The sequence below is a fragment of the Lycium ferocissimum genome, chromosome 1, assembly GCF_029784015.1.
Source record: "Lycium ferocissimum isolate CSIRO_LF1 chromosome 1, AGI_CSIRO_Lferr_CH_V1, whole genome shotgun sequence".
NCBI lineage: Eukaryota > Viridiplantae > Streptophyta > Magnoliopsida > Solanales > Solanaceae > Lycium > Lycium ferocissimum.
Window position 1 is genome coordinate 15,899,567 of NC_081342.1, and position 15,406 is coordinate 15,914,972.

The following is a 15,406-nucleotide window of genomic DNA, read 5'->3' on the forward strand; positions in this document are numbered from 1 at the left end:
GTGTTCCGGCAATTATTTTCAAAGGCCCTGAATACTATGGCCACATGGCTGCTGAATGTAGATTCACCATTGTTGGGCGTTTCCTAAAACCTAGGCCCCAAATCGACCGTCTCCGATCAAGCTTCAAAGAGCTGATTACTCTACGAACGACGGCCAAAATTGGAGTCTTCGATACCTTCAATGTCTTCATTGACTTCTACAATGAAGAGGATTTCAACTCAGTATGGTTTAGGAGAGTGATTGACATCGAAGGCCAACAGATGTGGTTACAAAAGTGGTCTCCGAATTTTAAGCCGGAGGAGGACCTGCCAGTTGCTCCCCACTCTCCCATTTCATCTCCACCACTGGCATTACATGAAACAGATTGTTAGTAATATTGGAACTCCTCTTGAACTTGACATGGCCACCAAAAGCAGAACAAGGTCGAGCATGGCCAAGATTAGGGTCGAGATAGACCTGCTTAAAACTCTTCCGGATAAAGTATGGATTGGTATGGAATATGAGAATGCCCCTCTTAAAGGCTTCTACCAAAAGGTTGAATACGAGGGAATCCCCAAGTATTGCAAACATTGTCGAAAGCTGGGTCATGTGTTAGCTAACTGCAGGGTCCTTGAACGGAAACAGGCTGCTCAAACCAAAAATGAGGGTGCTAATGTGGGCAGCAACATCGGTGGAAAGCAATCCAATCGAGATGAAAATGTTAACAAGGTTCCGCCTGTGATGCAAAATATCAACAACAGCACAAACACTGTCTCTAACCACAACAAGGGGGATCAACAAAGAGACAAGAACAACAAAGATGAAGAGGAACAGGGTGCTCTGGCAGTTGCCTCTGTTGCAAAACCTGGAAAGAGAAAAAAAATAGAAAAAAAGAGTATGCCCACCAGGAAACCTAGTGTTCTTCTGAAGATTATTCAATCTACTAAAAAGAAGAACAAAAAGAGGAAGGCTCGGAAGACCCAAGAACGAGGTCAGTTCAGCAAAGAACAGAATGAAGTTGGGAATTCTAAGCCACACTCCATCACAGATGCTAAGGACACGGCTGTAGATCAGGTTCCGTGTCTCAATGATGGTCGAACCAATGATCAAGACAGCCCTAATAATATTGTACATGTATCAAGCAATATGCAGGCTATACGACAAGGAGGTAACGAACAACTTGGAGTACAGTCCAAACAACTTGAAGGGGAATCTGCCAGGGTCCCTCCCGATATAAGGAACTTACCAGCTATTAACCTCGTTGTGGATCTTGATGCTGGACCAATATTTAATGACGTTACGGAGGAGGATGCCCTTCAGGATCCTCGGACAAATGGAAACAACAAGAAGGACCTACAACAAGAGAAATCACAACAAATACATAGTCAGCAGCAGATTGAAGTTACCTCTCCTAGCAGAGTGGTCGTCATGATACCTGAAGATCAACTCCAAACTGCAGCAACAGACAAAGACAACAATGATGGTTTTTCCCCGGTAGTGAAAAGCAAATCCAAACAGAGAAAGAACAACAAGAAGAACAAAGGCAAACATAACTCCTCCAAAAAGGGAGGAAGCACAAACTGACCCCCCGTATGTTCTATGATCAGTTCCATTTTCTGGAACATCAGAGGGGTTAAGTCCAAGAAATCCATCCAAAGACTAAAAAATCTTATTTACATCAACAAAGTGGATCTCACGGTTATTATGGAGCCCTTTGTTAGCATGAACAAAATCAATAGATACATGAAGTATCTAGGATATCAACATTGTATTTCCAATCCGAATGGCCAAATATGGATTTTTTGGAATGGCGATCACCAAACTGTGGTGGTTGATAGTACTGACCAGCAAATTACGATTAAAAAATTCTATAGTCCCTTAAATTGTGATCTGTTTATCACTGTTGTGTATGCTAAATGCACCTCGAGTGAAAGACAAGATTTGTGGGCTGACCTTATCAATGTCCATCATAAGATTCAAGGTCCTTGGTGCATTGGAGGCGACTTCAATGTTATTCTGGATCCAGACGAGAAACTAGGTGGTAAACCTCACAGGATGGGTAACAGCTTTGATTTCAGCACCTGCATGGACGCTTGCGGGGTCACTGATCTTGGCTTCGTAGGTCCAAAATTCACTTGGTGTAATAACAGAAAGCCAAGGACAAAAATTTGGAAGCGACTTGACAGAATGTTTATCAATGATGAATGGGCCCAGATCTTTCAGCACAATCGGGTGAAGCATCTCGTGAGGACCGGGTCAGACCATAGACCCCTTCTTACTACATGCTATAATGATTCCGAGGGAGGTAAAAAATATTTTAAATTCTTAGATTTTTGGGCTGACCAACCTACATTCACTCAGATAGTACAGTAGTCCTGGAATTCCGACATCATCGGCAATCCCATGTGGAAACTTCAGTCCAAGTTGAAAATTCTTAGTAAGAACCTCAGTACATGGTCCAAGAGGTTGTGGGCAACGTTTATGACCAAGTAAAAGACTGGGAAGATAAATTGCATCATTTGGAAGAATATAATATTAACCAAAACAGTGATCTGTCCAGAGAAGAGCTTAACAAAGGGCAGGCTGAATACACTAGATGGATGGGTCTCCAAGAGTCCTTACTTAAGCAGAAATCTCAAGTTGATTGGTTTGAGGAAGGTGACTGCAACACAAGATACTTTCATAGTGTCATTAGAGAGAGGAGAAGGAAACTTCATATTCACACTATCAAAGATCATCACGACAAATGGATTCAGGGAGATGACAAAATTGCGAATGCTGTCGTCCGTCATTTTGAGCATCTTTTCAACATTCCTCACCATTATAATGACACCAACATTACTGATTGCATACCGGAGATTGTTACTGCTGAGGACAACAAAATCCTTACCTCTATCCCTGATATGGAGGAGATTAAGACTGCTGTCTTTAGCTTAAGTGCTTCAAGCTCGTCGGGGCCTGATGGTTACAATGGTACTTTTTATCAGAAGTGTTGGGATATCATTAGCAATGATGTCAAGGACTTTGTTCAAAGCTTCTTTCATGGCAAAAAGCTTACCAAATTCTATTCTCATACTTGCCTGGTGCTCATCCCAAAAACCACACCCCCCTCCAGTTTTTTCGATCTTCGACCCATCAGCCTCACTAACTTTTCTTGCAAAATTATTTCTAAGATTCTCTCGAATAGGCTCAGCCCCATGCTGGATAATCTAATTTCTGAGAATCAGAGTGGATTTGTCAAGGGCAGGCTTATCACAGAGAACATCTTACTTGCTCAAGAGATTGTTCATGGCATTAAGAAGTACAACAAGGGTGGGAACATGGTTATCAAACTAGACATGGCTAAAGCTTACGATAGGATGTCATGGGACTTCCTTATCGCGGTTATGAAAAAATTTGGGTTCTCTGATAAATGGCTAATGTTTGTTGGGAACTTACTAGCTGGAGTATGGTATTCTATTATTATTAATGGCAACAGGAATGGCTTCTTCACATCCACCCAAGGTCTCAAACAAGGTGATCCTCTTTCTCATTCTCTTTTCATTATAGGTGCAGAGGTTCTCTCCAGATCCCTCAACAGGCTAAATCAAAATAGCCACTTTAGTCCATTTGCCATGGACACGAGAGGCCCCATTATCAATCATCTTACATATGCGGACGATATTGTTATTTTTTGCGGAGGTAACAATAAATCCATAAAGCTAATCAAGCACCAAATCCAGAGGTATGAGAGAGCATCAGGCCAGAAAATCAACGACAACAAAAGCTTCTTCCTCACTGCGCCTAATACTTCTGCATTCAGAATCAATAGGATGAGAAGGATGTCAGGATACATGGATAAATCTTTCCCTTTCACTTATTTGGGGTCCCCCATTTATTGTGGAAGGAAAACTAATAGTCATTTTAATGGTATGCTTGCTAATATTATAAAGAGGCTGAATGGTTAGCAGAGTAGCATGCTTTCCTTTGGGGGGAAGGTGATCCTCATCAAACATGTTCTCCAGTCTCTTCCAGTTTACATCATGTCTGCTATGAATCCTCCGAAAGGAGTTATCACTCTTATGGAAAAACACTTTGCTAATTTCCTATGGGGTACCTCTGAGGGAAAGAATAAGTATCATTGGGCTTCTTGGAGAAATCTTTGCCTCCCGAAAGACGAGGGGGGAATTGAGGTCAGGAAGATGGAGGATATCTCAGAATATCACATTATTAAGAGATGGTGGAGATTGAGAACTCAGCCATCACTCTGGGCCAATTTCCTCCAAAACAAGTATTGTAAAAGAGCCCACTGTGTTGCCAAAGTTGCTGGTTCTGTGGATTCACATACTTGGAAAAGCCTTATGAAAATCAAATCCAAAGTTGAACCTCACATAATATGGAAAATCCAATCGGGTAATTCTAGTTTTTGGTGGGACAACTGGACAGGTAATGGAGCCTTAGCTAAAATCTTCCCTGGTATAGGAAGATCAGCTAAGCTCCCAATTAATTTTTTCTTCACCAACAATCTTTGGAATATGACTAAACTTCTCACTTTTTTTTCCTTGCAGGTAGCTCAGGATATAGCACAGGTCGACATTGGTGACCGGGAGGAGCCAGACTTCCCTATTTGGCAACCAACAGAGGATGGAATTTTTTCCAACAAAAGCGCCTGGCAATTGATAAGAGCCAGGGGCCCCAAAAACAGTTTTTATAAAAATCTTTGGCATAATAGAATACCTTTTAAAGTCTCATTCCTGAATTGGAGAATTTAAAAAAAAAAAAGTTCCCTTCGATGATGTCATTAGCAGATTTGGCAATAATATAAGATCTATGTGTATCTGTTGCAGGATACCAACATATGAGACCATCCAACATTTTTTTGCTGAAAGCGAAGCTGGCCGGAAACTTTGGAATTTTTTTGGCAATCCTTTAGGAATTCAGCACACTATCCAACCTATGGTGGGAATTTTCAACAGATGGTGGAATACTAACAATTCTAACATTGTGCACAAACTTCTTTTGCAGATAACACCTGCTATCATCTGCTGGGAACTATGGAAGCAGAGGTGCTCCTGTAAATATGGCAATCAAAGGCAAATTTTGATGGGCAAGATGCAATATCAAGGGATCTGGACTATCAAAGCGGCTCTGAGCAACCTATATCCCCCCATCAAAGATGTTAATCATTGGCCTACTATATGCAGTATAGTAGAAAGTTTGAAGCCTATCAGAAAATGGTGCCAGGTCCTGTGGGAAAATCCTATGCCGGGATCTATAAAAGTAAACACGGACGGGAGCTACTTACTAGACAGCGGCAGAGCAGGTATAGGCGGCATAGTGAGAAATAGTCAAGGGGAGCTGATTATGGCCTTCTCCAAGTCAGTTCAATGCAGCAGCAACAATAGTCTTTGAAGCCTTGGCAGCCGAATTTGGTGTGAAATGGTGCTTCCAACAGGGATACGCTAATTTCATCCTGGAACTTGACTCCATGGTAATAGCCAACATGATCAACAAGCAAGACTCAAGTAACGCGAAGCTCAAACAGATCGTAAACAACCTGCTACGACTCCAGAGACAAACCAACTTTCAAGTAAAGCATTGCTTCAGAGAAGGCAACCAGGTTGCGGACAGCTTGGCCAAACTTGCGTCGTCCAGTGACCAGAACCAGGTTCTATACTCTTTTCTTTGAACTTCACAAGAATTCGAAAGGCCCCTTTCAACTTGATAAGTGGCAAATGCCTAGTATTAGGTCCAAATTTGACAAGCTAATTTTTTTGTTAGTTAGAGGCATAGGTTACCAGAAGTTGGCTTGGCTGTTTTGGCCTCTTCTGGTTTTTCGAAGGTGATTATATCACCAAGGAGTGTTGTAACTGAGGTCATGCATGCCCCCCTTCCGTAACTTTTTGCTAATACAACGCTACCCAGTTCAAGCTGGGAACTTTATTAAAAAAAAAAAAAAAAAAAAAAAAAAAAAACAATTATATTGTTATATGTATCTTGTGTGTTTTGTGTATGTAATTGTATGTCCACTAAGACATTGGACATACAAATTAATAACGTGCATCTGACATACAAAATACATATACAACTTATTGTCTTCTTCCTTTTCGAGTTTCAATCTGCAATTCCAATCAAAACCAACTCTCTTCAGTAAGCCACCTCAAAATTGACATATAAACTCCAAATATATTCTCAATCATATGCAATAACACTCAATCCAAACAAATAACAATTTTATAAAACATGATTTTTGAATTCAAAGCTTCGAAACTTTTTAATGGTTGTCAATGAAGCTTTTCGTGAAGTTTCCAGCTTTGAGTCTATTTGGTGAGTAAGAGGTGAGAGGGAGAGAAAAGAGGAAGATAAGAGCCTAAAATCGGAAAGGTTGGAGCCCCGTCCCTTATTTTTCCTATTATTTTATTATAATTGATAAAGTATTGTTATTAATTTATAATAATTGATAAAGTATTGTTATATCTGTAATTAAGTGTAAATACACTAAATAGTTATAATTAGGTGTAAGGAAATGAATCTTGGGCCTAACTCAACCCTAAGAGCTACCTAGCTCAAGAGGTGAGGATTGCACAAGCCATTTAAAGAGACCACACATTCTTAATTGGCCGATGTGGGACTTCTTCAACACCCCCTCACGCCCCAGGCTGGACATATGTTGCGTGAACAATTTTTATAAGGGGGACCAAAATCGTGAACGAGAATTGAGGGGTCTGCTCTGATACCATGTAAAGAAATGAATCTTGGCCTAACTCAATAGGTGAGGATTGCACAAGCCATATAAAGAGATCGATGTGGGACTTCTTCAACATTAGAATTTAGAAACTGTTTATCCGGACAAAGTTATCTTTAAATAACATCAATAAATGTATAGCCACAAAATAAAAAATAATATTCGTGTGGTACATTTAGCAATAAATCAGAAAACAAATTGACCACACTAGAAATTGAGGCAAAGTCAATCAGACTTGAAACACCACAATCCGAATGCCAAAAAGTTTTACGTATGTTTTTTATGTTAGAGAATGGAAAGGGTTTCCACCGATTTTTTCTTAATAAAAAACAAAGAAACTAGCTATTACATTTTGTTCAAATTCTCCAAACTATCAACTTTCTCGAAAGTCTCCCCGATTAACTTCGGTTCATTCGCAAATATACCCTATTTCGGGCCGGGGGAGGGGGGGGGTTATTTTTGTCCCTTAATTTTGCGGTCTTTAATTTGTCCTTGCATAAATTAGATTTCGCTTGGCAAAATTTACATATAATTTCGGCATATATATCATAACATCCCACAAGTTATGCCAAAAATGGTAAAACTTTCAATACTCAACATAATTTGAAAAACGGCTTAAGTTTAGATTTTCACTCGACAAAGTTTACATTTAGCTTCGGCATATGTTCAAAACATCCCACGAGTTAGGGCGGACACGGCAAAACTTCCTAACACTCAACATAATCTTAAAAATACTACACAACTTATGCCGCATAGCTTAATTCCTACAGAACTTGTGCCGAGCGAGACAAAAGTTTAATTTCTAAAGACAAAATTGTTATAGAACTTATGCCGAACGGAGCAAGTTTGGATATTTTCATTAAATAAGCAGTAGGGGAAAACTTAACGACCACATATATGAAGGGAAAAAATTAAAGACCGTTGCATTTGAAGGGCAATCCATGCAAAAACTTCATTAACTTCGTTTAAAAAAAAATATCTTGTTAGCTACTAGCTATTTGGCCACGAATTATAAAAATTATGTCTGTATTAAATTATTTTATATTATATTTAGTCGATATTTTGTTTCTAATATATGGTCAATGCCCATATAAATTATAATGTCATTCCAGTATTATTTTTTACCAATGCATCGTGGAATAGCTTATAAAAGTTACCCCGTACTAGCTACATTCGAATAGAACACCTAAAAGATAAAAATAACCTTAATTTCGTACGCATTTATTTTGTATTACTTTGAAAACAAGGATAAAATTGGGAACTTTGATGCTATTCTTTTGATATTTCATTTTTAAACATAATGAATAAAAAATTAAAAATCTTCCAAAATAATATAATACCTGTGATTAATAATTTTTATATTATGTACATTATAATCTGCATAATTTTGTGCGACAACCAAACTAGCCCTAATAATATTTAATAGGGTTGTAGGTGTTCTATGTCCAAAAATTGAAACATTAACTGAAAGATATAAGGTCACGTTTCAATCAGCCACATAGGCCACCCCATATATATATTTTGACCAAATCTATAACTAGCAGTAGTGGAATAACAACACTGGCAACAATAATATTATTTCAATATTTTTCAACTTGTTATGGCCTTTAGCTTCCACTTATATCAGGTGCTGGGCTAGGCAATTTCACGAGAAAATCATATTGTGTGTTACTTAACGCGGGGTTATCTTTATTTAAGAGGAGTCAATTGATATTCTATTGTTGAAAAATTATATTATATAAATAGGTTAAAAGAATTTTTGTCTTATATTTAATTCTTTATTTTATAAATCTCTTTAACAAATCCCCACTCTGCCACAAATATTACTATAAATAACTAATTAATTCTGTCGCCCCAATTTACGACCGAGGATATGTTAGTTGTTAGATTTATGAAGAGACTTTAACCTTAAGAGGACTCCCATTTTAGGTGTGTACCTGAGAAAAATAAAAAGAGATCTAGAAAAAAGGATCGGATACGTTAGGTGTATGTAGTTGGCCCATGATGCATATGAAGAGTTATAATCAGCATAGAATTTATTTGCACCGGAGAAAGAAGTGAATGCAAAATTTAACAGCTAGCAACTTACTGACATGAGCATTTACTGTTAGGTTTGAAGGTAAAGAAAGCAAAGCTGTCAACAACATCATTTTTATTTCTTTGCTCTCTCAGACGAAGAAATATTGTCATCAGATGAACTGGTTCCCTCTGCCCCCTCATAAATTTCAATAAGTGGTATAGTAATCTTTCATTTCTCTCAATTTATGTGGTACCCTTTCTTGTTTAGTTTATACCAAAAAAAATACTCCCTCCGTCCCAAAAATATTATCTTCCTTTCTTTTTTAGTCTGTCCCAAAAAGATTGACACATTTCTATATTTAGAAACAATTTAACTTTGTGAGATAATTTACAGCCACACAAATATCTAAGACTTGTTTTGGACCACACATTTCAAAAGTCTTTCTTTGTTCTTAAACTTTGTCTTGCAAGTTAAACTAAGACAATCTTTTTGGGACGGAGGGAGTATTATATTTCTATATAACTTTATGAGATGACTTATAGCCGTACAAATATTCAAGACTTATTTTAGACTACAAAGTTCAAAAGTGTTCCTTTCTTTTGTGTTACTTTCTTTCTTAAACTTCATGTGTAGGAAATGGTAACACAGAAATTGGGACAGAAGAAGTGATTAATTAATCTGTATACAATGCAATTCACCAGTTTGGCATGGTCAGCTTAATTTCCTTGACGTCAACGGATCGGAAAAAATGTGTTTGATATTTGGGCATCCTCCATTGAAATCTTTTTTATGGAATTGGTTTCAGAAATCAAATATTGGAACCAAATACTCCCAGTCTCTATAAAGAGCAGTGAATGCACTAAGCGTTGGCTATGGACCACATTAATTTACCTTGTACTTACACGAGATTGTATTCACTAAATCATTGCATTAATTAAGGGGTTGTTTGGTTTGGAAACAAGTTAGGGAAAGATTGTAACGCAAATATTTTCTTTATCGGATATTATATATACTAAAAATGGGATATATGGGGCAAAATTTAAATATGAGTTCATTTTTTTTTAAAACTTAATAAAGTTGAAAGGGTATACTTGATAGTCTTGAGGAAAAGATAAAGAGTAATTTTATCTTTTGATGTACTAAATTATAGAACAATGATTAGTTATACAAGATTTAAATACAAACCAAACATTATATAATGCAATACTATTTTTTATATATTGGGTCGTTTGGTACACGGACTAAGTTATCCCGGTATTATACTCCTGGGAGTATAAAATCCCGGACTAATTATCCCACTTGAGAGATGGGATAAAATAATACCAAGCTAGATGAGATAAGATGGGTTATCCTAGACGAAGTTTGGGATAAGTTTATATTTTGTTTGGTTAAACGTATTTTATACCTTCAATCAAATAAGGTATAAATTTTATTCCAAATTTTATCCCGAGATATTCCAGCTTATCCCGAATACCAAACGGCAATTGTTTCACCTAATACATCAAATCCAGTGTGACCTCTAAGCTTTTATTCAAGAACTGAATCGCATTGGATCAATATTATACTTAACTTTTACAGTTTGGACCTGTAATCTCGATCACACAATAATAGCTTTTAATACTCCCTCTGTTCCATTTGTGGATATTATATTTTGTACTCCCCTTAAAAATATTACTTAAGTATTTATTTTAGGGAAAAATCATAAGTATCCCTTGGACTAAGGTTAGAAAATGATTACTTCCTCCGTCTCAAAAAGATTATCTTACTTTCTTTATTAGTTTGTCTTAAAAAGATTGACACATTTCTATTTAAAAATAATTTAACTTTATAAGATGATTTAAGACTACACAAATATGTAAGACTTGTTTTATACCGCGCATTTCAAAAGTCTTTCTTTATTTCTTAAACTCAGTACCAAGCTAAACTAAGACAATATTTTGGGATGGAGGGAGTACTTTTTTTTTTTTTTTTTTTTTTTTTTTTTTTGATAAGGTGTGTTCTCAATTATCACTCAACTGAAAAACGGGTACATCAAAAATAGATAAAGGAAATTTGAAACTATTATTAGTTGAAAATGATTACTTAATGACAAGAATAAAATTAAGAAATATAATTAATTATCTCTTGATGTACTAAAATAGACGAGTAAAAAAGAATGGCAAACATATTACGCCAGGACTCTTGCATGATTGTATTAAAAAAAACTTCTATCACCAAAACTTGGGTTTATTTTTTCTGTCATTAAGAGCAATTTAATTAACCTGGTAATATGCTACGAGGCAGAGGTGGAGCCACCGTATAATTCGAGTAACCAAAGCTCCTTCCCCCATGTATACCCCAGGCAAAGCTATAATTAATGAATGGAAAAAATTCAAAAAACACCACTCCCCCACCCCCACCATACACACACACAAAAAAAAATCCCAAACCTTATGCACCATTAGCATGTTACGCGGTCCCTCAATTCTGGGATCCAATCCTTGCTACCAAAGAATGTATATCCATCAGATCAGTATTACTGTATGTAGTGTAACTTTTGCTTTCAGAGAGGGGTCCGGAACTTTTGTAAACCAAAAATAAAATTTTAGAATCAAAATAACCCATTAAAAAAAAAAAAAAAAAAAAACCAAAATAGGCTTCACGCACAGAATCTGTGCGTAAAAGGACCAAAGTGTACATTTACACTTAAGTTCTTTTACACACAGATTCTGTGCGTAAAAGCACTGAAATAACACGCCCCCGTCCTTCTTCCAGCCTTTGTTATTTGAAAATCACTCAAAATTCAGTTTTTTTCCATAATTTGACCGAAGATTTGTCACGTTTCTAAACTTCAGAATATAAATATTCTATATAGAACTTAATATATTTTTTAGCGTACAATAATATCGGCTCATTACATCAGGTATACATATATGTTTGGATCGTCGTTTTAGGGGTTATAAAGTGCTCCGAAGTAAGTTTGGAAACTTGTTATCTTTAAGTTTAATTGTCATATTTTATAGGGTTCTAATTAATATAGGACGTCGCACGAGTTATTATTAATCGACAATAAATACTAAAATAACTACTTATTATTAAAAAATAATACCGAAAAATATATATAATATTAACATAAAATGTACATTTTATTTACAAATACACAATCTCCTAAGGCCTAAGGCCAACCCCACCACCCTCACTATCATCAGGATCCTCTCTCCTCCTCTTAATGACAGGATAATTTATGTCATGATCATCCTTTGTTTCCTTCTTTAGGCCCTGGGTAAAAATATGCTTCCTGTGGGAGACGGCGGCGGTCGAAATCTTAGTAGCCTCATTAGATGCCTCAGGAGATAACTTAATCGAAGGAGACTGGACCACAGGAGCAGAAGAATGAACCTGAAATAACATATAAACAATTTAATTTAGATTTATCATAAACTAAACATGAAATAACATATAAAAATTATTTAATAAATTATTTCATTGTAAAAAAATAAACCTGTGTGTTGACGGCCTCCTGAGATGGCTGGTCAGAGCGCTCCTAAGCTGGCTCCTCAACGGTCTCCTGAGCGCTACCCGAGGCATGCAGAATCGGAGGTGGAGACGGGTCAATCTGAACAAGAGGAGACGGGTCCACAGGCGCAGAAGAATGAACCTATAATACATGTAAATAATTTAGTTTAGATTAATAAAATAATTAATTAATACCTTATTTTATAGTAAAAATACAAACCTGTGTGTCGACGGGCTCCTGAGCGGCCCGCGGAACCGGAGATGCAGATGGTGTCGTAGGCCTGGCTATAGGACGAAGAAAGTACTCATCGAAAATAATTCCCAAGTCTAAGTCCTCATGTCCGTCTCCCACATGTAGATCACTAACTGGCACCTGTGGAAATGATGACCAAGGATCATAATGCGCTAATATCTTTGGCGTATATCCAGGTCCTGTGAAGTCGACGACCTGGAAGAAGAAGTCGACCGGATATCTGTAGCCGACGGATCCTGACGAGCTATATCGTTAGGCTCATCTACTAGACCTGCGCGCCCCGACCACCTCCGTCCGGCTCACACGCCTCCCCATCTACCACCCTCTGGAACACCATCTGGAACGCCCTCTGGTACAGGCTCTAGAATATCCTCATCGATACGATGCCACTCCTGTGCCCGTGTCATACCAGTGTCGGTAAGCTGAACTATATGTGCTGTATATTCCGCTATCCGGGGCTCGGGGGACTCCGTAAGGGGAATGCTCTCACGGTGTATCATCAAAGTCATCCGTAGCTGCATATATTTGCAAATTTTAAGAATTGAATAAATTCGTAAAGTAATACATAATAAGACGATGGATTAAGTTTAAGACTAATAAAACTTACCAGCACATCATACACTCCTGAGAGTAATGCTTATCCTCGGCCATCAGGACGAGGCGTCGAGGGCATGTACCACGTCATGTACTCATGGACCGGAGTGTTATGTCCGACCGCCGCTAGAGTCATCATCCTCGTGTTCCATGCATCGACTTCCTGGTGCATACACTCCCGTCATGCAGCATTGCTGATCGAACGCTCGTCCCTGGTATAGTGGGCGTGCTCCCAACGCGTAGCCACGGGTATGTTATGTACATGCCCAAACTGCCGTAAGACGCGGTCGGGCGCGTGATGCTCAACGATGTCCATATGGATCAATGGACACCGTGCCATCCACATGTGCTCGCTGACCACAAAACGCCGCGGTAACCAAAATCGATCATACGGCGTCCATATGAAAGCCTATAAAAAGAATTCAACTAGTTAACAATAAAAGACTAACAAAAACAAAAACTGAATCACAAGCTTCTGATAAAAAACGAGCAGTTCTAGTAAGGTTTGTAATATGAATACCCTTACACTTTGCCGATAGATGCTTTCGTAAGTTTACTTTTTTCAGGAAAGCGAAATTCTTTTAGTCTTCCAGGGGATCGAATCTTAACTAACTGACGTAGTGTAATATCAACCAGCCTTCAGAACCAGTCGAGAATAAAATCAAAAGAAAGAAGATTGATTGAAAACAAATTAATGTTAAATCAAAAAACTTACCTCGAGCTCCGTCATGCGGTCTAACTGATCCCTAAACGGGAGAATGACATGGTGCGTCTCCACACCTCGGAATAAGCCTCGCGACCATCTCCGTGCGTATGGCATATCCTCATCAACATAGTCATCAGGAGGGTGAGCAGCTATGGGCTGAAAAGGTCTCAACCTAATCCACACCCATATCTGCCATAGTCATCAAAAAAATTATTTATTAGTCGTCGTTTCGCAAAAATATATTTAGTGTTTTATTACACACACTTAAATATATTACCTGAAGAAAAGGGCTAAATGCAGTGGCGCCCCAACTGTAACATCCAGTTGGTCGAGATCCTCAATATAGAGCAGATACCTCATGTTCATATCCGCACCCGAAGTGTTCGGGAACATGATGCCCCCGAAGATGATGAGAATCTATAAGCGAGAAGTCGGTCAACATCAGCCTGAGGCGTCGCCTCGGCAATTGGATCCTGCAAATCTACGAGGCGCAAGTAAGCATGGAGGAGGACCGCAACAACTAACTCTGTCCACGTATATCTCTCTCCTGAGGCACGAAACCAGTGAGCCTAGTCAACTCTTGGCGATACGGCAGCATCTGCGGAGGCTCCACTCTATACAATGCATGTCCATCAATCTGTAGACCATAAATCACCTCGACATCCTGCAGGGTGATGGTAGCCTCGCCAGTGCAGAGATAAAATGTATGGGTCTCCGGTCGCCAGCGCTCAATCATGACCGTCACTAGAGCCCTATCGTGTACAAGCCGACCAACCTCGATGCACCTGTAGATACCGCCCCGACGTAGTATATCTATGACACCAGGATGTGGGGGAATAGCCTCTAGAATATCCCATGCTGACTCCCTCGAACAGGTACGGACTACTCTACTTATGGGATCTGGGTGCATCCCATACAACCGGGACGATGCTTTCTTTTGTAGATAAAGTAACCCTCTGTTGTCGAAGGGCCCCGGCTCCATGGAGATGTCCTATCTGTTTTAGGCATTTTAAATTAATCATTAATACGTGAAGTAAGGATTAAAGTGGTATATTTTTTACGCATTTTAAATTAATCATTATTTTTTTAATTAATCGAGAAATTATACAAAGGATTGAATCCTAAACTAAGGATTTTCAATTTCTAATCAGAAAATAAATAAATTAACAATTAAAGATATAAAGATTAATAATTAACAAATCAAATAATTAACAATTAGCTAGCAAATAATTAGCATATAATTAATAAATAAACAATTAACTAACTAATCAAACAATTAACAAATTATTAACAAATAAACAATTGGCTTAACAAAAACTAAATAAATAATTAGCTAGTCTAACAATGAAATAACTAATCTAACAATTAACAAATACTTAACTCGTTAATCTAACAATTAACAAATACTAAATAAACAATTAACAAATTAACAACAAATAAACAAATATAAAAAAAATTATATATAAAAAAAAGGGGGGCTGTCCATGGGAGTGGAAACAGCCCCCATTTTACGCACAAAAGAAGTGTGTAAAAGTTTTTTTTTTTTTGTCGATATCCGCAAATAATGCACAATAATAATGCTTAGATTAATAATGTAATAGAAAAATCGTGGTAAAATACCTAGATTGAAGCTTT

The 15,406-nt window shown here is 37.8% G+C and overlaps 2 protein-coding genes across 2 annotated transcripts; one reads left to right on the forward strand and one right to left on the reverse strand.

The window, feature by feature from the left end:
• Window positions 1-429: 429 nt before the first annotated feature.
• LOC132062488 (uncharacterized) lies at window positions 430-1,563 on the forward strand. The gene has a single exon (XM_059455049.1). The coding sequence runs from the start codon at window positions 430-432 to the stop codon at window positions 1,561-1,563; it is 1,134 nt and encodes a 377-aa protein (XP_059311032.1).
• Window positions 1,564-14,291: 12,728 nt separating this feature from the next.
• LOC132062509 (serine/threonine-protein phosphatase 7 long form homolog) lies at window positions 14,292-14,681 on the reverse strand. Its single transcript, XM_059455065.1, has one exon. It carries the CDS (start codon window positions 14,679-14,681, stop codon window positions 14,292-14,294), a length of 390 nt encoding a protein of 129 aa, XP_059311048.1.
• Between the last annotated feature and the right edge of the window lie 725 nt (window positions 14,682-15,406).